Source organism: Tiliqua scincoides, chromosome 2 (assembly GCF_035046505.1).
Source record: "Tiliqua scincoides isolate rTilSci1 chromosome 2, rTilSci1.hap2, whole genome shotgun sequence".
Taxonomy (NCBI): domain Eukaryota; kingdom Metazoa; phylum Chordata; class Lepidosauria; order Squamata; family Scincidae; genus Tiliqua; species Tiliqua scincoides.
This window is the reverse complement of record NC_089822.1, coordinates 153656449-153680608: the sequence shown is the minus strand read 5'-3', so window position 1 is coordinate 153680608 and position 24160 is coordinate 153656449. Positions and strand designations below refer to the sequence as shown.

The window sequence follows — 24160 nt, the reverse complement described above, 5'->3', positions numbered from 1 at the left end:
CCCTGAAAGCACCATTTGTTGCTTGTCATGAGAGAGTTCTGTGCATACATCTTAACTCACAGACCTCTCCCACTCAGTTGGGATAACTGAGTATATTGCTAGGTTAAATATACATGAAATTTGTATAACTTTTCCTTTTAGCTTTCAGTAACAACGACATGTCAGCTTCATAAATCCCCAGCAAGTACCCTCACTGATTTCCTTGCTGACCTTATTACAGCTCATCATTTTCTTCAATAAGCACTTCACAAAAAATAATTACATGAAAAACTATTTTCCAATCAGCAAACTACATTTTAAAAATTATGAAAATGTAATTTTGTAAAAACTTACACTATACTGAGTATAGAATCTTTAAGTTTAATTGCATGAACACATTTTCTCCACTGGGCCACTGAAGAATGAACATATAAACTGCAATGACAGAGTCAGAATTAGAAATCCAATGTTACAAAATCCATATTAGCATTTAAAAGATGGTAATTTCATTTATGACTGATTAGCTAAAATGGCAATGGTAAAAGAGATTGTAAGCTGGCTTTATCTCAGCCTGCATTTAATCTTCTTTGGAGCATTTTTACTTTATTCAATTTTGCCAATTCCTAACTCAGAGACTGCACAGTATGATCTTACTTTCAGTGCTGAACTGGTCGATTAAGCAAAAAAGTGTGTACTGTTCTACATATTTTGCTTTCTTCCTGAGAACTACTAAAACAAAATTCCCACACTATGGCAAGTAAAGACCCTAATCTATTTTATTAGTTTATATGGCACTTATCTGCACATCAATACACTCAAGGCAATTTAGATTCAATAAAGTTTTAACATGAATATAACAGCAAAATACTCAGGGCGCAATCCTAACCCCTTATGTCAGTGCTTTCCAGCACTGGCATAGCGGTGCCAGTGGAACATGTGCTGCATCCTGCAGTTGGGTGTCACTCACGGAGGCCTCCTCAAAGTAAGGGAATGTTTGTTCCCTTACATCAGAGCTGCATTGCCCTTATGTCAGTGCTGGAAAGCACTGACATAAGGGGTTAGGATTGCGCCTTCAGACATATAATTTTTAAAATAGTTACTTAAGTCTCATGACAAGCAGATTACTGGCGATCAATCTCATTCAAATTGTCATAAAACACTGTAATTAGCAAAACAGTTTGGAAGTAAGGTTTTTACTTTACCATCCATTCTGCGCTCCAAGCCACATAGTTGGCAAAAGGCTACTCATTTTCTGAGCTTCTTCTCTTACAAGATCCTGTTCATTTGGCAATACAGCAGCATCTTTATACAAGTCTGATTCATTACTGAAAGGGGGAGAAAGCCAAGTGGTTAAAGACCACATGAACAAAGAACATTCAGAGTTACACTGCATTTGCTTTAACATCCTGTAGTCAGCCTGCACATTCTAATATAATTTCAGACCAACCCAAGTTACACAACTCACTTCAACAATACTTCCTTCCAACACAGGCCCTGTCAAAACATTTTACCAAAATAAAAGTTAAATAAGATTAGAATTTTTAAAAAATGTACTTAATGTATTTCTATCCTGTCTTTCCTCAAAAGGAAGTGCACCCTATATTTTATACTCACAATGCCAAGCATTAGTTTTTTCTCATCTTTTTCATACCAATAGAATTCTTGGACCCCACAAAGTTTTGCTTTAATACACACACCCAGGTGAATGTCACTTGCAGGAAACTGGAAGTTGTGTCTTTTTGCCCCCAAACAGGCATTCTGAGCCTCACAGAGGCAGCGTGCAAATGCACACTGACTCTGCGATGCTCAGAAAAGCCTCCGGAGGAGAGGGGAGCATGGTTCCCCAGGCATTTCAGAGACTTCACATAATGTCAAGCTGTTTTGCCAGTCCACATCCCTGTAGTTAAGCGACACATGACTCTGTGTGTTTGTGTGTGTAAAGTCCAAAGTTATGCAGAATTCTTCTCTACCAGCTAAAAGCAACAGAACATTGTTTACTTTTGCTCTAACTTCCAGCCTTGTCAAATTCATTGTTTGTAGTCTGATGCACAATTATTGTAGTTTGATAAACTTATAAGGGCCAAGCTACATGTTACTCACAGAATTTATGCAACTAAGGCCCAACTTCTAACCACCTTTCCCACACTGACATAGCTGTGCCAATGGGGCATGTGCTGCATCCTGCAGTTGGGTGCCAGTCATGGAGGCCTCCCCAAGATAAGGGAATGTTTGTTCCTTATCTCAGAACTGGATTGCCCTTGCTGCTGGAAAGTTGCTTAGGACTGTGCCCTAAGTTCAACATCCTTTTCTTGGTTTTAAATATGTCTTTGGAAAGCCACAACTTATAGCAGAGAAGGGGGGGTGCAGTATGCCCTTTCCTGACTGCTGTTTACCTGCTCCAAAACTGCTTCTACTCCAAAACAGCTTCCCATCTCACATGTTCAAATGGAGTTGGACTGCTACAAAAAAGTGGTAGGCAGGAAAAAGGTTAACTGCCCCCCCAAGCCATTTCTCTATCAATCATTTGCAACTTCCCAAAACAGCTTTTGAAACATTTTTTAAGGGTCACTGGTTACAGTTACTTCACACAAGTCCAAGATAAAATGGCCAAAACCTATAAAAAATGAAATGTGGTACCATGCATTTTATAGCCAAGCTAAACACACTGCATATACATACATAAGCACTTGTTTTAGCCTGGCATTTCCACAACAAGGTAACCCATTTGAAGATACCGAAATAGTCAATCTTAGAAGAACTTTTCACCCCTAGCTGCAATCAGCTATCAGCAGAAGTGGTACATTGAATAAACCCTCATTAGGCCACTGCTCATGTAAAAAAGCAGGGGTGTCAAACCCAAGGCCGGGGGGGGCGGACGCTGCCCGCAGAAGCTTTTTATTTGGCCCTCAGGCTCTCATCTGCTGACCAGCGCTGTGGTGTTACTGCTGAAAGGGCAGCCCACATGAAAATTGGTCTCTTGTATCTTGAAATATGATCAAGATTTGTGTATTTGATTAGGACCTGTTTAATGACATCAGTTCCTGTCTAAATGACATCACTTCCGGCCCTCAGCAGACATCATGAATGCTATTCGGCCCTTGGTATGAAACAAGTTTGACACCCCTGTAATAAAGGTTATTGTGAGAAATGCATTATGATCTAATAAACTGGACAGAATTCCTCAAGTAACTCACTACAAGCCAAAAAAGGAGTTGCTATGTGTGTCCAATGGCTAAATTGTAGCTGTATTAGTGTTCCGTGCCTTAAAGTAGGGCCTGCAAGTGTAAAAGAACATCTTAGAAACACTTGATAATTTATTTCCGTTTTTACCAATTGTTACAGTTTGCCAATAAAAAGCCGGGCATACCTAGGCTGGAATGCTGGTGAACCTTCTATGGTATCTTGAACTCCCAAAGGATCAGTGAAAACATGCTCTGTATAGACTCCAGTCTGGGCAACATCTGCTGTGTCTTCCCCAGAGCCAGCATTGACTTCTGTTGCTTCCGTTGCTTCTTCTGCTGTCTGAACATTCTCATCCACTGCATCATCTTCAGTGGCAACATCTGAGGTAAATATTTCAGTTACATGAATGATCATGCTGCTCCTTACTGCTAAGAAGCCTGTGTCAGCACACAGACACATCATTCCTCAGTTTCTCCCTATATGCCTTTCTACTGTCTTTAAGAAAACATATTATGCTGGAGTCAGAAATACTTCCCCTGTTACATAGGCTTTCGTACAGAATGATATTTCCTGTTTATTAGATATAATTCAGGTTCAGAAAGACGGTGGCTTCAGTCCAAACAAGAATGAAGCAGTGTGTCAGGACAGGATCTCTGAAGTGGTTCTGGGAACCATCAGTATGAATGAGGAAAAAAAGGCACGCACCTACCTAAGTTGCTGGTTTCTCTACCTTTCTAAAAGTAGCAAATATTGTGGATCAGACAATTGCTCTCAAACAAGGTAGATTTAAGGATTGGCAGACCCTTCCTCTAGTCTGCCTTGGAAATAGGAAATAGTCTCCACGTCAAGTGGAGCGTGGGAGGTGAAGGGCCAGAGAGAGGCCAGACTGGGAAGGAATCCAGCTGGAAGGAGTAGTTCTATGAAAGACTAGAACTATTCAATTGTAAAAATCCCTACGGGGGTTTAGAACAGCCTGCCTATGTAAACCGCCTTGGATTAAAGTACGAGGAGAAATCTGATGACCAAAGAAAGGCGGTATATAAATACCTGTATGTATGTATGTATGTATGTATGTATGTATGTATGTATAAATAAATAAATAAATAAATAAATATTATGCTGCTTCATTCTCAAAAAAGGCAAATTTTAAACGGTGAGGAGACGAGATTGATGTAGTGGGCCAGGCAGCAGAAGCAGTCTGCCTCAACTGAGCTTGTTTCATATTTCAAAAGTACAGGTAGATGGCAAAAAATGAATTAAAGCAAATTCATTTAAATAACAAAATTCCTTTGCTAGGTGATTTAAAGGTCACCTTGATGACCTTGTGATGTAAAACAGAGTCATTAGGCAGACAATCCATCAATCAGTCTCTCTCCAGGCACTTAGAAAGGCTTGACTCTGAGCCAGTGACCCCTCCCTTCACCCAGAGCAAAGTGATTATCTTTCTTCCAAGTACTCAGGGGGAAGGGAGGGGTTGCCTGCCTCCCAGTGAAACTGCCCTCTCTTGCATTAACGAGGCTATTGTTAAATGATTGTTTTCCTTTAATTTAAAGGGAACTTCTCATCTCACTGAGATATAAAACATTCATGGATTTTTCTTTTAATGCATTTTTTTGCCATCCATGGGTGAAAAGTCCATGGATAATTAGGTTATACCCATAATCACTTGCATGACTGTCTCTCTACCACAGTAAGAAAAGCAGTTTTTAAAACTGATTTTTAAAGAGATACATTTTCTCCTGCTCCAGGGATCAGCAAATTCCTTCTCATTTGCAGTGGCCATTCGTGTTGAGTCAAATCCATGTATAAAAATTTTGTGTTTAACAAGGTTGGACCTGTATACCTGATCCACCCTTGCTGCAAATAAACACACTTCTCTAACTAACAGTCTGCTGAAGGAGGGACGCTCAGATGAACTCCAAGCAACTGAATATGTGCTATTTCAACTCCTAGATTTAGAAGCATGAAAAATCTCCTCCGACTAAATCAATAACACACTCCTGAGGAATCTATTAGTGAACCTCTAATTTTGTTATTCTACACTATTCTACTCTATTTCTATGCTGTTAAAAAATGCACATGCTTCCCGTTTACTAGTAATCTCTCAAAGAAACCCAAGCAGAAACCCAAGTTTTTCTTTCACCATAGCCTCTCAATGAAAAGACAATCCCTGTGAAAACTAGATTTAAGGTTATTCATATAAAAGTGTGTCCCTTGGGGAAAATGCAAGCTTCTTCCTTGTACTCACAGTCTAATTAGGAGGTATGTACCTTGGTTCAGCATCAAGCAGGTAACATCTTCCTCATCTCCCTTCCAAAGCCAGTCACACAAATCTTGCCCCAATTACTTATAAACAACTACTGTGTGCCACCTATCACCAGCCATTAAGCCAGAGGCAGCCTCGCACTTTTCCTTCCAGGCTCTGACAGAATTCACGGGCATGAAGTTTTGCCCTCAGATTGGAAGAGCCAGAAACAAACCCATGCTTGAGAAATGCAGGTGATAGTTACTAATTGTTAGCAAAATGCAGAAGGCAAACATCTGTACTATTAAAAAATTCATGACTAGGAACTAAATTCTGGCATGTAAAATGAATACTCATGTTACTGATGACAGCAATTTCCTAGGCTTCATTTTAAAATTTTGAATAAAAATGACAAATGTTTTCATACCTGGTTGTTCAGTTGTTTCGGGGGAGGCACCATTGGCACTGGGGTTAGCAGAAGGACTAGTAATACCCTCTGCAGTACAACCAACTACTGTGATTCCTCCTAATAGACTGTCCGTTTCTGCTGAGCTGTTGCTGTTCATACTACTACATAAGGACGACTTGTCTACTAGACCAGAATCTGTTTCTTGTGATCCTTCATCTCCTGTGGGATAGTCAGTTTCCCTAGCCCCTAAAACAAAGGTAAGATCTCATTCAGTTCCTTGGATGTAGTTAAAACATTTCTGCGGAGTGGGGGATCACTACAAAACACTTGCAATTTGCTGTACATGAACCATTCAACAACATTTGTTTTCAGAACCAAAGTACTACCTCTTGCCTGTCAGATTTCTCATTGAATCATTACATCCAATTATTTAGGTAGTCCACCCCAATGTACATGGTGCTTTACAATACATGAGAGGATGGGTCCCTGGCCCAAGGGCTCACAATCCAGAAGAAGATACAAAAGAGACAGAGGAAGGGAAGAGTACAGATGAATGAATAATTTGCAATTATTTCACGTACACGTGCTCAGGTTTAGTTGTAGTAGGAAATAGGAACTAGGGTGCTGCACCAAAAAAAGCACAGAAATGTTGGGTTTTGGGAAGGTACCTGAAGCAAGTTAGAGTGGTGGCACCACAGATGAACTGGAAGGAAATTCCAGTCACAAGGTGCAGCAAAGAAGAAAGTATGGAATAAGGGCAAGTTACTTACCTATAATTATACTCCTGTGAGGAAATATGTATACAGAGACACAAACTGGAACCCTGTTTGTGCACAGCGTCAACTTTGCAAGGTTCTAGACTTTGAGTGTTCTACCCCTGCTCTCAGGTAGGGGAACTCCATGCACACCACGTGACTTGAGAGAGGGAAGAATACTCAATTCCTTTTCTTTTAGGACTGCTTCCTTATAATTTGAAATAACAATGCAAGTAGTCTTAACACTAGAAAGTCAGACTTGCAGAGAGGATGATTGGGTTGGTCACGTGCCTGCACAGATGATCACTCAAAGACCTATAATTACAGGGAGTTACAGTGTGTCTTGGGGGAAGGGAAGAACATCTAATTTCTTACTTCCTTTTCAACCGCACTTCAACCTGTCTTCCTTCTTTGAGGTTTCTATGCAACAAGACATAGTTGAGACCACTGTGCCCTCTAAGGGATCTGAACTAGTGCTGCCTTGAGACATTGCTGAGCTCCACACTGTATGGTGCTCTGCCAGGAAGTTGCCGAGCTCCGCTGCCATTTGGTCACATGTCTTAGAGGGAACACTGGTGGAGACAAACTTGTTTCCCTTCTTACTTGGAGGTGGTGCAGATTCATCATGAGAGGGTATCTACAGAACAGAGGCAGCGTGCAGAAATGCCTCCATGTTGAGGAGAAGGTTTTGCAAGTCAAAAGCACCCTTGAATAGGCCAAGACGTTAATCAGCTTCCCTCTGATTTCAATTAGAGTTAGATCCTCTACAGTGTCATTTTAATTACCTCACAATCATGGTGTAATATTTGAACTCTGAGACAAAAGGTCCAGTTGTGGAGGGAGGTGACTGTACTTATTTCTTGAAAAGTGCTGCAAACCAGAATTGCCTTGGCTATTACAGTGTTATCCAGATACAGTATGCATTGAACTTTAAGCTGTTAATGACCTTGACAATGTGCAGGAACAGTGGAAGAGCACAGAACAGAGTCTCTTCACAGGGAAACATGTCTCCCATGGATATGTGGTTGACCCAGCTGAGAAGTTTTTGACACTGTTCTGACTTGTAGCAAAAAGATCTACTAAAGGGCAGCTCCACTGATGAATTAGAGACTGGAAGACACTGATGTTGAGACTCCACTTGTGGGAAATGGTCTTGTTTTCTGATTCTGCTGAGGGTGTTTGCCAACTTTTTAGATGTTCCAACAAGATGGATGGATATTGGGGCAATATGATGCTAGATGCAGTTGAAAAGGACGTAAGAAATTGGACATTTTTCCCTTCCCAAGACACACTGTATGCATGGGGTTTCCCACATTTGAAAACATGCATAGAATGCTCAAAGCAGCTCTGGAAGGTTTCCGGGTCAGCCCTGTGCATGCACAGGAATCCACTACAAGAGACAGCACTACAAGAGACAGTGACCATGATGAAGAAGGAGCAGGAAACCTTCAGATGGCTGAGCTCAGTAGAACATGAGGCAGAAGTGAGAGAGTAAGAGCAAAGAAGAAGCAAGGCCATGGAATGCTTTTGAAGGCAAGGAACAGAAGCTTGTCCTGAATCAGGAAGCAGACAGTAAGACAGTGTAGGGATACAGAAGAGACATGACATGCTCAAGGCAACAAGAAAGGTGAATCATTTTGGTAGCAGAATGCTGGACAGAGGTGAGGGGGCTGAGGAGAGTTAATGGCAAAAAAGACAAGGCTGCAGTGATCAAAGTGAGATAAATAGGACGTGAATTAGTTCATTGCGAGGGTAGAAAGGAAGGGATGTATTTTTGCAGTGTTGTAAAGGGAGAAACCAAACAATTTGGTTACAGACTAGATGAGGGAAAATAAAGACTGGAGGGTCAAAGATAAAACCAGACTTCAAGCCTGTTCATTAGGGTCTATGGTAATAAAGAGTATGAAGAGAGGGGGACTACGATAAGAAGCAAGTGCACAAACAGGAAAACTGAGAAGTTCTATCTTGGACACAGTTTTAAATGATGGTGAAGAATATACTTAAAATGCCAGATGTGAGAAGAAATATGGCAAGTGGTGAGAAGAAATGAAGCAGAAATGTCACAGTTAGAAATGAGTTTGAAAACTGGATTTTACATGTAGCATGCAACTGTTACCTTTCTTCAACTGTTACATGCTACATGTAAAAGAAATGGGACAAACAAAACTCCTGTAATCCTTAATTTTCAGAGGGCTTTAAAAGTACTGCTGCCAATACATCACTGTCAAATTTCTCTAAATCCATTATAGCTTGAATAACTAGAGGAACCTGTAGTAACATTGGAACTAGCCAGAAGAAATGCTGAGGGCAGAACAATATACATGGTACTAAGACTATTACGTGGGCAGTATTGAGCATCTCCACAACAGGCAGAAACAAATCCTTGTTAACTCAAAGACTTGCTACCCTGAGTCTCTTACCTGGTACACTAGCTATACACAGTACATGAGAATTGCAAACAATGAAACTGTCTAGGATGTTTCCTGGCTGGTTAGCATCCACAATGATGACTTTTGTAGCAGAATGGGTACTAGTACAGATCCAAACTAGACTTGATAGTTCTTCCTGATTTTTCAGTTCTTTCTGCTGATCCTACGACAGGAAAATACAAAAACTAATCCATATACTATTTTCCAGAATGTTAATTTATCTTCATTTTACAAAAAAAAAGTTATATATTGAATTGCCTGATATTGCAAAAACAAACTGAAAGGGACAGTCTTATTTAAACAACCATAACCGCTGAACTGGTGTTATAAGCAGCTTGTTTAACATATGCTGCGGTTCACACAGTTTTCATAATTCTGCAAACTGTCAGTCAGAAAACTCATACATTAAACTGAACAGATGAGTTCTTTCAGAAAAACGTGGTCTACAACTTCATGATTAGGCTGTTTTGTGGAACTAGGTGTTTGTTTTCCTGTCCAAATGGCTCACTGTTGCATAACACATTTTTGCTCAGAACTGCAAAGTTGCTTATGAGACCAAGAGGCTAACAGCAGATTATAAAAATGGGCAAGTGAGTGGAAGAAATATGTCCAGGTAAGCTATGATTAGATATCTTTCCATAGACACCAAAGATCAACAAGTAATATAGGAAATGGTTCTATGAGTCAACAGCACCTTGCAACCCAGTGTCCTGGCCCCACAGTTTGTCAAACTGTTCTTGAGACTCTTGCTGAAGCTTGCACAGCCAAAGAGTCAACTGGCTATTCAATCTGTTAGGCTACAAAGCAAGTTTGTGGGCACAGCAATGTTACTTCCCTACCTTTTACCTATTATGGATATAGCAATTCCTTTAGCCTAGGATTTATATAAGTAATTAAAAACTAATATAAATATAAAAAATTAAAAAGGTACAAGGTGCAGTGGAAAGAATCTGGGACAAAGTATGCTTGAGTCAAACACTAAAAAGCTGTGCAACACATTTTATGCTGAAACAATAAGCTGTCTAGACTTCATGAAGTGTGCAGAACCAGAAGGCAAACATCTGTACTATTAAAAAATTCATGACTAGGAACTAAATTTTAAAAAATTGTTTTAATTACAAACACAAAACTAGTATCACAATTGACTTAATGTGTTAAAACTCGTTGTTTTTCTACGACATATTGCCTTACCTTGAGTTCTTGATCCAGTCTATCTAAACTACTCTGAGATGCACTTCTCTGTTTGTTGCTGTCTGCATCTAAAGAGGTGACATCATTGTAGAACACACTGGCACCAACCACAGAACCTCCATCTCTTGTCTTTCCTCCTGATAAGTTAACTCCTACAGCACACCATAGCTTAAAAGACAGAAGGGACAATCAGACTTTGACAAAATCAGGTAATTGCAGCTTATGAAAATATTGTGCTACTTATATAGGTGTCAACTGTGACACATCAATAGTCACAAACAGACCATTAAAGGTGTTATACAAGGCTTTCAAAAATACATTAATGTTATTAATTCACAGAATAAGAGTGGATGACAATGCTTCTGGAGTGAGCGGTATTGCATAGAGCAGCAATTTTCAACCAGTGTGCGGCCTGCATATGTGCTATGGGAGTTTGAGGAGGGTCATTTATTAGTACAGCCATTAAGGGATATGAGCCCCCCCGCCCCACCAGCATGTGTGCCTTGTCCATTTTAACAACTTGTCAGTGTGCCATGAGATGAAAAAGACTGAAAATCGCTGACATGCAAAACGTAAGTTTGATCCAACATTCACAACTCTATTTTTTTAATGCATTGAAGAGAAATATACCTTCATGGATGTGTCCTTTTCATCTAGTGGTCTCAAGTAAACAGGCACAGGTAAGTTCTTCATCTTGTTATCACCCTGGCCACCACCATTTATAACCTAAAACAAGGACAGAAAGATTATTTACTTTGCACCCAAAACTTTATAGTATTCTACAGATAACTTTGTCATGCAATTCCAAGCACAAATCTGTGCTTGGATAGGTTGGCCAAGATTGCTGGAATACTGGTTTATATGAGAAAATTGCATACATCCACTAATTGTTTTACAATATCCAAGATTCCCTCTTTTGCAAAGTTAAAAATTGCACACTCTTCAGGTAATACTTTCTGGAAATGAAATGGGGTAATGCTCGCAGAGAAAGTAGTACAGAAGAATTAGGAGTAATATTTTATTTTTAAAAGTGCAATTCATCAGACTAAACAACAACAAGTTCACATAGAACTTAACATAAAAAACATACACAAGTGGGTATGAATGCATATGAAATTAAAATAAATTTCTAGTCAGTCCGATTGGACTTAAAGCTATAATTGACTTAGACCATCATCTGAACAGTTCTAAAAGAAAGCAAGATATGCAAAATCACATACATGTTTTTGCAAACTTAAAAATAATGGAATGAGAACATTCCATTATAAGCCCTCTGCAGCCATCGCACTCTTTCTGAAGCTCAGTGACCTTTTATTGCTAGAATTTTTACTGAACAGCAGCAAGCGTGCACTGAACTGAAAAACTGATGACTTTTCATAACAGGATACAGAAGCCTAACTTCCTAACTCAGGTTATTTTTCAATTTTATGTTTAAGATAATTACGACAGCTGCACAAGACCACCAGTTCCAATCACTGTCCCTTACTGCATTTAAGACAGTATCGTCACTTTATAGCCAAGTTCCTTCTAACAAGGAGCATCTATCCCCTGTACGATCTTCCTGGCAGTTAAGATCCACATATGGGACCCTGCTCAATGTTCCCTTGCCACATGGGACAAGTTTCCTAAAGAAGGAAAAATGCATTTGGTGACCTACCAACACAATATCGTTTTACTAAATGGGCACAGAAACAATGAGGAACGGGGGCACAAATACAGGGCAGGGGTTCCATTCCAGGACCCCCTGAAGATAACAAACTCACGGATAATGAAATCTGCAAGTTTCAGGCCCTGTAATCCTCCAGTGCTGTGCTCCCCTCACCTCAAGAGAGTGCTATGAGGAATGGGGAAGTTGCGTGTGGTTTTTTGCAAAAACCTGAAGTGACATTTTAAGGCCTTCAGAGGGCTGGGGAAGTCCTTCCCAGTGCACCAAAGGCCTTAAAATGTCAACTTCCAGTTCTACAAGAACTGCATGCAGCCTCTCCCGACCCTCAGAAACCTTCTAGAGGTGAGGGTTTTTACTGAAAGTGATCTTCTAAGGCCTCCCAAGGTCCAGGTGGGTCCAACCCATGTTCGGAGACCCACAGATATTGGAATCTGTGAGTTCCAAATTTGTGAATAATGCGGGTCCACCTGTACACACAAAAGTGTGAGATTTTACTATAGCTTTGTCATGAGACAGAGCAGAGATTCCCAAACCGGGGTGTCACGATGCCCCAGACAGGGAAGCCCTGTTGCTGCCTTCTTAAGGGGTGGAGTGATAGCAGTGCTCTGGCAATCATTCTGCCACTGCGCAAAAGAGGGCTTTTTAGGTATTTGTGTCTGAAAACCAGAAGTGGGTCACAAATGCATTTTGGAATATTTCTGATGTATGCAGAGCCTCACAAAGGGGGCCTGTGGGTTCCCCACACATTCCAGAGGACCATGGTGACCCTCTGTAAGTACCTAAAAGGCTTTTTTTATGTGGAAGTAGCACAACCACTGGAATGTCATCGCCACCCTCTCCCCCACAAAGATCTACAGTGGCTCAAACTCTCTCGTAGAGTTTGGGAATCACTTGGCTAATGCCTGAAGAACACCTACAATTATCTAAGCATAATACCTGTTTGTATTTCTGAGGAAGACTCCAACCAAAAGCTTGCACTCGACCATCTTCCTTCTGAACATGTGCTTTCACTTGCCGATACTGTTCTCTCTTCTGTTCTCTGCGTGAGGCAAGGCTGGCTTCAGACCTGGACAAAGGGGGGAAAAAGATCAATTTTTGTTGCAAGTCATTCCACTTCCAATTCCCATTGCTCAAATGTAGTACAGCAGTGTAGAGGCACTGGGCTTCAGAGCTTTAGGCAAGACCATGGCAACAACTGGCGGGCACACCTGCCCCCTCCCGAGGCAAACCTTGGTATGGGCTTTGTTCATGGGAAGCTGAGTGTGTGAGGCCCAGTGCAGGTAAACAGGGATGAGCTATGGCTTTTTAGGTAAGAGTTAGTGCTCAGAAGTGAGGACCGTGCTTTTGCCTGAGAAAGAGTGTCTTATCAGTGGCCGAAAGTAACCCGAGCTTTGCTCTGTATTGTTTCATGGGAGGGTGTAAATAAAAGGCAAAAGAGCCGCTGGTATAAAAAGTTTTCTCCCTGCACTCAACTTGACACCCTGGCCTCCATGTCTTCATTGTTTCAACTTGTCATTGCTTCATCTGGCGCCCGAACAGGGACCCCCTGAAACAGCCAGGGACAGCAGACAAGCTGCTTGGCTCTTTCCTACATCAAGCAACCTGACTGTCTCCTGGTTGCTTCCCATTCATTGCTACACTCAAATATGTCTTTCCAAAGTTACTAGCTGTGGCAGGGGGAAGAAGTGCCAATTGAAATCTAGACGTTTTTGCACTGACTACTACACCAACTTCTGCTAGCTTCATGATACTCCTTGTAACTCCCTTTGCATATTGTCTCCATGACCACACTGAAACATTAGCTCTGACAGTGCTACAAACTTTGTGTGCATGCTGCTCTCTGGCATGCATGCTGCTTGACTCTGTCTGTGTGCTTGCTGTTGTTTCTAACTTGCTTTAGTCTGAAAATCTTTTAAAAATATCGATGTGCTTCTCAGTCCAAAGATGAGCTTGCCGGCATGACAGTGTGACAATAGCAGACAGACCACATGACCTTGACAAGCTGTAACTTCCCATCACAGACAAGGTTTGCTGCACACCCTACAGCCTTCTACACATCCTATTAGTAGGGTGCTTTCTACTAATGCCTTGGAGAGAAGACACTATCTTCATCACATTTTACCTGGCAACAGTGATTCCAGCTTCTCTTATCTAAACCAGGAGTCTCTAAACTTTTCAGCCAAAGGGCTGCATCAAGTACCAGGCACAGTGTTGAGGGCCGGGAAAAAAATTAAATATAAAATTTAAATAAATACATTAGAGATGGAACTTGAATGAATGAATTCAAATATCCAGGATTTCTCCAAGCACCAACACAACCCAAGAAATAAAGCATACACTTAAATGGACCCCCATTCCCTCACCCTACAAGCACAACTCTGGTTGTGTTTGGTCAACTGGGTGAGAGGCTCTCAGGAGATCAAAGGCTGCCTGTGGGCTGGATAGAGGCTCTCCGCGGGCCACATCTGGCCCCCAGGCCGAGGTTTGGAGACCCCTGATCTAAACTACTGTGATGTAAAGTCTGTGGTAGAAGGCAGACCACAGAAGCATATTCCATCAGTGCTTCAAGGTCTGCACTGATCCTCTTACTTTTCTGGGCACAGTTCAAGGAGCTAGTTATAACCAATACATTTCTCAATGGCTTACGCCCAGATGGATAAAGAGACTCTCTCTCTCTGTGTGACCCATTTGGAATCATAAGGACAGATCTGAAGAGGGGAGCAGGAGAGAACTAGCCTGGGAACATTTGAAATTTTGCAACCTTCAAATAACTTTTTAAAAAATTCACAAAATGGGATTGATTGTTTCAGCAGCAGATTATTTCAGCCAGTGAAGGAATGTGGTTGTGTGGGGGTAAGAAACAGTTATGTTCTTTTCCATCATCAACTGCACCCACCAATGCTAGCCAAGCTCATAAAAACACAGTGAACATAATTACAAAAGACTACACACACTGTCTAGGAGCACTCTGCATTTTCCAATGTACAAAATATAGCGTATCAATTACTTTGACCCCACTTTTAAAAAAGAAGGGCTGCCCAGGCAAAACAGCTGTCAGCTGAAAGCTATGAATGGAAATATGATCAAAGAAATATTGTGCAAAAAGACCCTTTTCATCACAAGTTAAACCAGAGGGCTTGCACTTTAGAGTGCATCGTATGGGTGCCATGGGCATTAAACAACTGAACATTTACACGAGTGTGATTTTTGTCATATGAACTCATTAACTATCCGGTCAACCTTGATCCTATTTCTATCAGTGTAACACTGGTGACATATACATATGAATTCATTTTATAACGCTCTGTCTGCATATTATTCTACAAGCAAAATAAAAGTCTTACTCTTCACTGAGGAAGTCAAAGGCTTTTGATTTGTCACTAGGTAGCTGAGATAAAGTGCTGCTTCTTTTCTTGACTGATGGAGTAATGTGTGAGGTTGGAGCATTGTATTTAACATTAACTGGTGGTTCTGGTTTCTTAGCAGTGTTGCCTGATGAACTGAATAGTCTGCTAAAACTATAGACAGAAAAAAGCAGAAGAGTGACAGTCTGTTAATACAGCAGAAAGCTGAACTTGGTCGTCATCACTTCTTATGTACACAAGGCACTCTACACACTGCCCTACTCATAGCAACAAGTAAGGCTGAGTAGTAGAAAAGGAATGGGCACAACACACAGCAGCCATTAACTGCCCACACAACTCAAGCAGCCAGAACACTGACATTTGTTCAAACCACATCAGAATCATCCCATGCAATTCCATAGCAAGAATGAAGAAGAGATTGGACATTTAAACGTATGCAGAGGCTGGAGAATTCCCAAGTGTCTAAACACTGGGGTTAAAGGATGTGGATACTTTCCCTTACTCATTTGGGGTTGGCACCAAAAAGGTAATACTGGTTTTAATACTGGTTTCTACAAATCAGAGACTCTGGCACTTAATTTGAATTGCTTTTTCACATTGATATTTGGATGACGCATATTTTCCATCATCTAGAGCAGGAGTGTTAAACTCGCTTCTTACAGGGGACTGAATAGCATTCATGGCATCTGCTGAGGGCTGTAAATGATATCATTAAGCAGGAATGATTAAGCAGACGACAACCAGAAAAAAGCACTTTTCTCAGGAACTCATTAGCTGCAAATGACAAAAGACAAAGTATGCAAAACTTGATCATATTTTCAGAATATGGGAGAGCCTATTCATTATCATGCAGAGTGCCCTTTCAGCAGAACCACTTCTGCCGAGGCATCACTTCACAACTCAGCAGCTGAGAGGCGCTCTGCAAAGTGACACCTTGGCAAAAGTGGTGCTGTTGAAATGGTGCCCTGCATGATAATTGGGCTCTTGCAACATCTTAGCAGGTTCTCCCTTTTTCACCCCTGTAAATCTGCCTATTCCCCCGTATCATTCTCGCCTTCTAAGGACTCCTTCTATCTCTCCCTTCCAGCTCCTTGGCAGAAACAGTGCTGCTGAAAGGGTAGCCTGCATAAGTGAGCTCTCCCAGTGCTGCCCTTTCAGCAGTGCCACTTCTGCCAATGCATCATACACAGATCAGCAGCTGATGATAGTGCTGGGAGATCCCAGTTATAAAGAGCTTCCATAGCCAGCCTTCTGTTTGACACCCCTGATCTAGTGGTTCCTTTAAAAGTGTGTGGACGTCTGAATTGGCACAGCTTAGTGATTATGACTTTGGCAGCCCAATCCTACCTAACTGCACAGCAACGTAGCAGCGCCAATACGGCATCTGCTGTATCCCGCAGAGGAGTTTCGTGATTTTGACGTCTCCTTGGGAAAAGGGAACATTTGTTCCCTTGCCATGGGGGTAAGCCCCAGTAGCTGCCATGGTCAATTTGAACCTACACCAGCAATATCATTGGTGCAAGTCTGCACTGACCCATGAAGGCAGATCTGACCTGGGAAGGGGAATAGGATTTAGGAGGCAGTGCTGCAGCCAAACCCACCCCTTCCCTGGGCCCAATTTGCCCTCCTTCCCACCCCATCCCCATTCTGTCTACCACCCCCAGCCCTGTTCCACCACCTGTGTGGCCTTTTCTGCACTGGCAGTCTTCCCTGATCGACTGGAGCACAGATCTGGCTGCCTGCCACTTGTGGCAGTGGCCAGGCCAGGCTCACAGGCATAGTCATGTCTGCGACTGCCGTAAACCACATTATGCTGGCAGAACACACGTGCCACTGGCATAACGCACCCACAGGATTGGGCTGAAAGTCACTCATTTCACTCTAAAGCTCAGTAGATGACTGTAGACAAGATTCTCTTCTCTTGGTTTGACCCTCATTTGGAATATGGCCTACTTTACAAGAATGTTATTAGGATTACTGGGTTAACATGCTCAGAGCATATCACTTTTCTGATCATCATCTAAACTTCTGTTCAGTCACATATATTAAGACAGTAAGATTCATGATTTGGTTCATAACCCCAACACATTCATTTTCCCCATAGCAAAAGACAGGGATGGGGCTGGACAAGACAGATTTAGGTTCAAAGTATGAAGTTCTGAAGGCAAAAAAAAATCCTGCAGGAATCCAGGTCTTCAGGATCCACGCAGTCCTATACATTTTTACTGAGACTTTTATTATTTCAAAGGAGCACACTCTCGGAGAAGTATGTATAAGATTGCAGACTTGGCAGGCAAGTTTCACAAACTCACTTGCCCCATCTACTTTCATGTACAAGAAAAATGCCAAGCTATTTCTACATAGTTCACAGGAAGAAAGCTCTAAACACAAAAGACCCAAAGATATGAACAAGTTTAGTAACCATAGCAATATTAAAATATAAGTTAGCAGTTCACAGACTCTCATGTGAGCATTCTCAGAGTATTTAAATTATATGCAAACCACACCAAAAGTTTTCCAAAGTTTGCTTTAATATTTGTAGTACTCTTGCTTCAAGGCTCTGAACTATTGCATTGTGACCTAGTTTCTATTTTTAAAAATCAGCACAATTAGATAAAGGCAATTATGCTTCTCGGCCAAGTGCACAACCGACATTGCAAGATGCATCTTACGATACAATTCATCTTTTAGATCAGTCTTACCCAGGAGGCATACTAGATGGTAAAAGAAAATAGATTTGTGATTATTAGTCCCTTCACTATTAACAAAAGAAGAAAGGTCTACTGCATATTTTAACCAACAAGTACCTGACCAAGTTTCTGTACTTACAATTGCCAAAGGCTTGATCTCTTCTTTTCTTGCATGGCTGGATTTTCTCTTGATGCCCTAAAGAAAAACAAAAGCTAATTAGTTGAGCAAGAGATGATGACCTAGAATGCTCTGTAAAACACATCAAGAAAACTAATGGCTTGGGTTTGATTAAAGACACCAGACAACCAAGCTGTTTTAGAAGAAGAAGAAGAAGAAGAAGAAAAGAGAGAACGCTGTATAAATAAAGTGCCCATAATATTTTATTTCTCAAATTACGGACTCTAATCAGGGGAGCAAAATTTCAAGAGAGCTGTAAATTGCTGCATTTGTACACAAAATGGCTTATTTGACACAACTACCATTTAAATAATTTTAATGCAACTCATGAAAACACAAAGGCAACTGACAACATAAGCATGATCATAGAGCTCACATGTAGCTCATTCTGAGGAGTGGTTTGTTAAGACATTTCTTCCAAATTTTTATTTTTAAATATTACTGCTAGACTATTAGCTAGCAGATGCACCAGTTTGTTCTTCCATGAACCAAAGGCAAATCGTTCATGCCCTTGGGGTGGAGGTGGAGCGTGTCCCCTCCACCCCCTGCAACTCCTTGCACAGTATGGGATGCAGCATGGGAGAGTTCTAGCAGGACATAGGAATGGTAAAATCCCCCTGGAGCAATTGGAAGTGCCTTCTGTTCACATAATTTAGGATCTACCTGGGACAGCTTCAGTCCCTGCCCACTGATTATTTTCTTGCAAAAGTACAGGTAGAATATTACAAACTCTAAAGATACAACTACTAGAACCTTCTTGCCTTTGGTACGGGCATGTCATCAATTACTCTTACAATGTTTAGGTAGTATTAAAAATGACAGCAGATCTCAACAAGTTCATAACAGAGTGAAGTCAGTGTCAAACTTCCACTGGCATTTTTAAACCATTCTTCAGTGTACACTAAAGGTTTCAACAGAGTGGATCATCTTACATGAGGTGATATTGTAAAAGCAGTAACTGGGACAGTGTAGAGCCAATGTGGTGCAGTGGTTGGACTAGGATTGGAAAGAGCCATGTTCAAATTCCCACTTGGTCATGAAGCTAACTGTGTAACTTTGAGACAGCTATATCCCAGCCTAAGCTACCTCACAGGGTTGTTGCGACTGCTAGGGATAGGAAAAATCAATATCACCATGAACCCCCTTCAGGAAGAATGGAACATCAAATAAAATGAATACAAACAAAGCCTAGCTGCTGGACAAACGGCTGAGTTTTTCATAAGACATAAAACCATAAAACCATTTAACATTTTGTCCCATTATGCTTCATGAATTAGTCCAAACAGTTCCTAAACTGGACCATCCAGAACTGATTTTGTAAGTGCAAATACCCAGACTCATGACTTCAGAAGGCAGAGTAGTTGAACATGCAAGGAAAGCAGAAACCATTTCTGCATAAATGTGGATATAAGTCCATCTCATGCAAGATTAATCAAGTTGAACAAACAAATGGACCTGAATTCTGTAATTATCAGATAAAATAAGATGTCATAATTATATTGGGCCATTAGATGGCAGCAAAATGTGATAAAGTGCCATTGAAAGAAGTTAGAAGTAGAATAAAGTCCAGATGAGAGTGGCTGACCTCTTTTCCATTTAACATACCAAACCGCTTCAATCAATCACATAAGACGTGGGGGAGGAGGGGTAGAAAGAATCTATTTAACAGCAAAGAAGACATGTAGATGAATAGTGCAGAATCTCTCCAAAGCCCAAGGCTTACCTCCCTGAATTCTATCCCCAGCTATTTTCCCCTCAGTCAGGAAGTATGTACAGCTTAGAGAAAAATAGCTCAGAGAATACCTATGGGGAGGTAAGCAGTGGGTGGATGTGGAAGTAACTACAAACTGAGACAAGGTGACCTTTGACCCTAGACTGTAAAAGCCACTAGATAGCCCAGTATAAGCATAGTAACACATAAGGTAGTGAAAAAGCTGCTTGGTGTTTAGAAAGAATAATTTTAGTCTGACCGAAAGAAGTTGGCTGAAACCTCAGCTCAGGAAGTTTACACTTTGTAGCTCAAGAGATAGGCGGTGCTAGGCAACTACTGAAGACGAATGAGGTCACTCCCTAGCAAGGAATAAAGGCAAAAGTTAAAAAGCTTTCATACTTTTATGAAAGTATGCTTTTAGGGCAAAAGACGTATGAAAACCAAGTGATCCCTTAATACCAATCTAAGCAAGGTAACTGGTCACAATAGTTATATAGAATTAGGCTATAGAAGTTTTAGTAAAGTTTTTGAAAACCCCTTTTAATTAAAGGAATCAAGAGCTACTTTGCTGTGTTATGTTAAGCTGTGTTATGTTATGTTATGTTGAGTAAATGGAAATATAGCGTACCCTGCTGGTTTTTGAAAACTTTTGGGAATTGTGTAATTTTGGCTAAGTTTTAAGGTGAAACCCCACCTGTATGTAAATTAGAGCCAATCAATGGTTTTGCCTACTTATTGCCCACCTATTTTCTATCTTTTATGTAAATGGTATCTTATCTATATCCTATTAGGAATTAGCCTCATCTATGATGTCAAATTTCAGCCAATGGAAAATCTAGATTTTCAAACAAAGAAGTGAGAAACCTATAAGAATTCTGGACACTATCAAACTCATGTCCATGCTTTGGTCATGAGTCCCGTGGACCAATTGCACGCAATTCAAATAAAGCTTGTGAACCTTCATCCCTGAGTACCGAGTTGTTCTTGAGTTGCTCTGTCAACCTTGCAACACAAACCTCTTTTGGAATTAAAAATGGATAAGAGCACACACCCTTCTGTCTCTGTGATTAGAGCAAATCTGCTAAGATTCCTAGTTCTGTTTAGTTACAAATACCAGCCTTCTTGTTGCAACAAAAAATTACCCACCTGCACAATTTCAACTTTGCTTCATCATGGGCAGCATTCCCCCCCCCCCCCCAAATCTGTCAGCTGCTGCTTCATTAGTGCTGAAGAAGCACAAATAATGCTCCTGGCATTTTCCCCCTCTTTTAAAAAGTTTCTTTGTTGCACCTGTGTGGGCAGCAGTGACTTTAGCTGACTCCTACCAGTCTTTTTTTCAAATAAAGACTATGCCAGGAATTTCCTAAAGGCACCATTGTCGACAGAGATGCAGCAAAGTGAAGAAAAAAAAACACCCACCAATGTCACTTGCTGAGACATTGGCAACTAGGTGAGTGGTTAAGGCCAACTCCAATGTCTACAGAAAAGATGTGTGGAATTACTCTGAAACATAGGCACATAGAAAAGGATTCCTAAAACAAATCTACCTAACAAAAATTACAATACAGATGCCCTGCACTAGTTTTCTCCTGCAAAGATCAGATAAACTATGATTTGATGACACCAGGAAGTTATCCATTAAGCTATATGTGTGAAAGGAAAAGCAGAAGCCTCTCTGTCTCTCTGTCTCTCTCTCTCAGATAGGGCATTTGTCTGTCAATCCAAACACAGTGAAAGGAAGAACTTAATAGATTTCAGGTACCATCAAGTATAGCAAGTCAACAATTAAATTGTGCAATCTCAACCATTTTCAGTTTAAGTTAGTCTAAAACTTTTTAGCAATAACCCCTTCCAGGTATCAACTGGAATGAATAACAGAGCCAATCCTAGGCTTAGACAATGAGAATGTTGACTACGGTTTGTCACATGTAATAGAGGAAAAGATTACCAATCCATAGGTCTATCTGTTAGGCATCATAGCTCTAACACACCACAAAGTAAACAAATCTGAACTTGCCGTATCATCTCAGTCCACCGCACAGCTTCTTGGAGCTCCATCAACCTCTCTTTATACTGATTTCTTTCCATCAGGACACGGGCCATCTCAACTCGAGTGAACCGCTTCCTCTGAGCAGTAGGAATATCACTCTGTTGTATATGGGAGATATACAAACAAGCTTAGTGAATTGTACTAGGACATTTGAAAGTGTCATAAATTCAGATTTAGGAGGAATTAACTGTCACGAGTGCAGTCTAAACTATACAAGACTTAAGTAAAACACCTAAATCAAAACAATTCAGGGTTTGTAAGTTTCCTTGAGTGCCCTACAGGGAGAAAGGCAAGATCAAAAATTATAAAATAAATAGTTACAGCTAAATATAGGTCCAATAATGGATGGGAAGAAACAGTAGCAGCACAACTCCTTTCTGTCTAAAGGAAATGATAAAAATCAACTTTGCATCCTCCAGAATCTCTGTGACTTATCATAATCCACTCTGCTATTGTAAGACAAGTTTGAGGAATAACACATAAAATAAAGAGTAGGCACAACACCCAAAGCACATACACCTTCTAAATAATACCATGTGGAAGATCAATGCATCTGGCACACATTACTGCAACATTACACAGAATTAAAAAGACTGAAGTGTTGATTCAGTTACGTACATCATCCTCTTCTTTTGCTTTTTGCCTTGCTTCTTCTGCTTCTGCTCGAGCTCTAAATAAAATGCAAGAGGTATCACCAAGTTAGTCACCAAATATCTTTAATGAACCTCTTTGCTACTCCCAGAGTATGATACTCACTTTCGAAGTTCCTCTTCCAATTCCTTATTCTTCTCTTCAAGCTTCTGTTTGGCTAGTTTTATAGCTTCAAGCTCTCCTTTCAGTACATCCTTCTCACAGGTTAGTTCATCTACTTTTGCGATTAAGTCATTCTTCACTACATTCAATGCATTTCTAAATTGGAGAAATATTTCCAACTGGTCATTTCTAGCAGTATCACAGTAATATAAAGAAAACCTGACTTCCATATTTCATTCCTAAAACAGAAATTCACACGGGGAAGAGTTGTGTCCCCCCCTTTATTAAAAACAGTTCAGAATGAGCACATTTTGCATAGAGTAAGGCTTCTAAAAAGATGATATTTTAGGGTACAATGCTATCCTGCGCTGGAACAGGCAAGCCAAGAGGCTTGTGCTGTATCCAGCACAGGATGGGGACCAGAAGCGGCTCAGCCAGAGGCAAGGGGAACTTTTCCCTTTCCCCTGGGTAAAGGCTGCTGGCCCCTATGGGTCTCCTTGGACTTGCGCCACCTCTTAAGGTGACACAAGTTCAAGGAGAGCAGAGCAGCTTGAAGCTGCTCCATTCTCCCTGGGAACGGGGGTTGGAATCACCTCCCGCTCTTTTACAAATCAACAATCCCACAGAGCTGAGGCTCTCAAACTGCAGCATTGCGAACCCCAAGCCTGAAAGTATTGGCCTCTGGCCCCATAAGGGGTGGGGAAGAGGGAGGGCAGCAACGTGATCCCCAGGATCATGCTGGGGGCCAGGGGGGTTTTACTTACAAGGTGACACCATGGGCTCCAGGAGGTGTGGGGCTCTGCAGGGCTCCCCATGTCTCAGAATACTAAAAAGCAATTGAAAAGCACTCCTGGTGTGTGATTGTGAAACCGGAAGTGGTTTCCAATCGTTTCTTTTTAGTTTTCTAAGACTTGGGGAGACCTGTGGAGGGCTTCACGGGGCTCCCCACACCTCCTGGTGACTGCAGCGTCCCCTCGTAAGCAAAACCCCCCTTGGCCCCCATTAGCATCACAGTCCTGGGGATTGTGTCACTGCCTTCCCCCTCCCCTGCCAAGGTTTACCTTGAGAGGTTTACTCCCGAGAAGTTGAGAATCCTTGCCATAGAGTCTGTTTGTTTTTTAACAGACAGATAAGGACACAATTCCATGTTCAAAGGCCGAAAAAATACTTACTTGGTTTCTAGCAGTTGTGTATTTTCTAAAATAAGGTTTTCAACTTCACGACCCATTCCTTTCAAAAACAAGATAGAGTAAACAGAAAAAAATTGAAAATATTATTACAGGTGTAAAATGTTAAAGTTCCACACCCTACCTAATCTAGTGCTTACTCTGATGAGCTACTGTGCAAGGAGAATTCTACATTTATTTCAATTGAGAGAGCTGACTTACACACATAGAGGAAGACACATGTACATCAGTTTCCTCCACTGAAATAAAAGAGAAGGCCAAGTTAATGGAAAAGCTCCATGCGTTTATTGGAGCATCTATGCTTACAACTGTTGAATTGACAAGTACCTTCAAATATAAACTTCAGTACATTTTGCTGATGGGTTTTTA

General features: G+C 41.0%; 1 protein-coding gene across 2 annotated transcripts in view; it reads right to left on the bottom strand.

The window, feature by feature from the left end:
• SPAG9 (sperm associated antigen 9) overlaps nt 1-24160 on the bottom strand; it is a 109112-nt gene that overhangs the window by 18247 nt on the left and 66705 nt on the right. For both annotated transcript variants that reach the window (XM_066613339.1, XM_066613340.1), the window contains 14 exons: nt 23777-23834; nt 22608-22760; nt 22470-22521; nt 21819-21949; nt 18052-18108; nt 15202-15375; nt 12794-12923; nt 10822-10917; nt 10192-10359; nt 8992-9163; nt 5835-6062; nt 3347-3542; nt 1182-1304; nt 334-414 (listed from right to left, as the gene is read on the bottom strand). In XM_066613339.1, the coding sequence (XP_066469436.1) occupies nt 334-414; nt 1182-1304; nt 3347-3542; nt 5835-6062; nt 8992-9163; nt 10192-10359; nt 10822-10917; nt 12794-12923; nt 15202-15375; nt 18052-18108; nt 21819-21949; nt 22470-22521; nt 22608-22760; nt 23777-23834 (1819 nt within the window). The remainder of the gene's footprint in view (nt 1-333; nt 415-1181; nt 1305-3346; nt 3543-5834; nt 6063-8991; nt 9164-10191; nt 10360-10821; nt 10918-12793; nt 12924-15201; nt 15376-18051; nt 18109-21818; nt 21950-22469; nt 22522-22607; nt 22761-23776; nt 23835-24160) is intronic.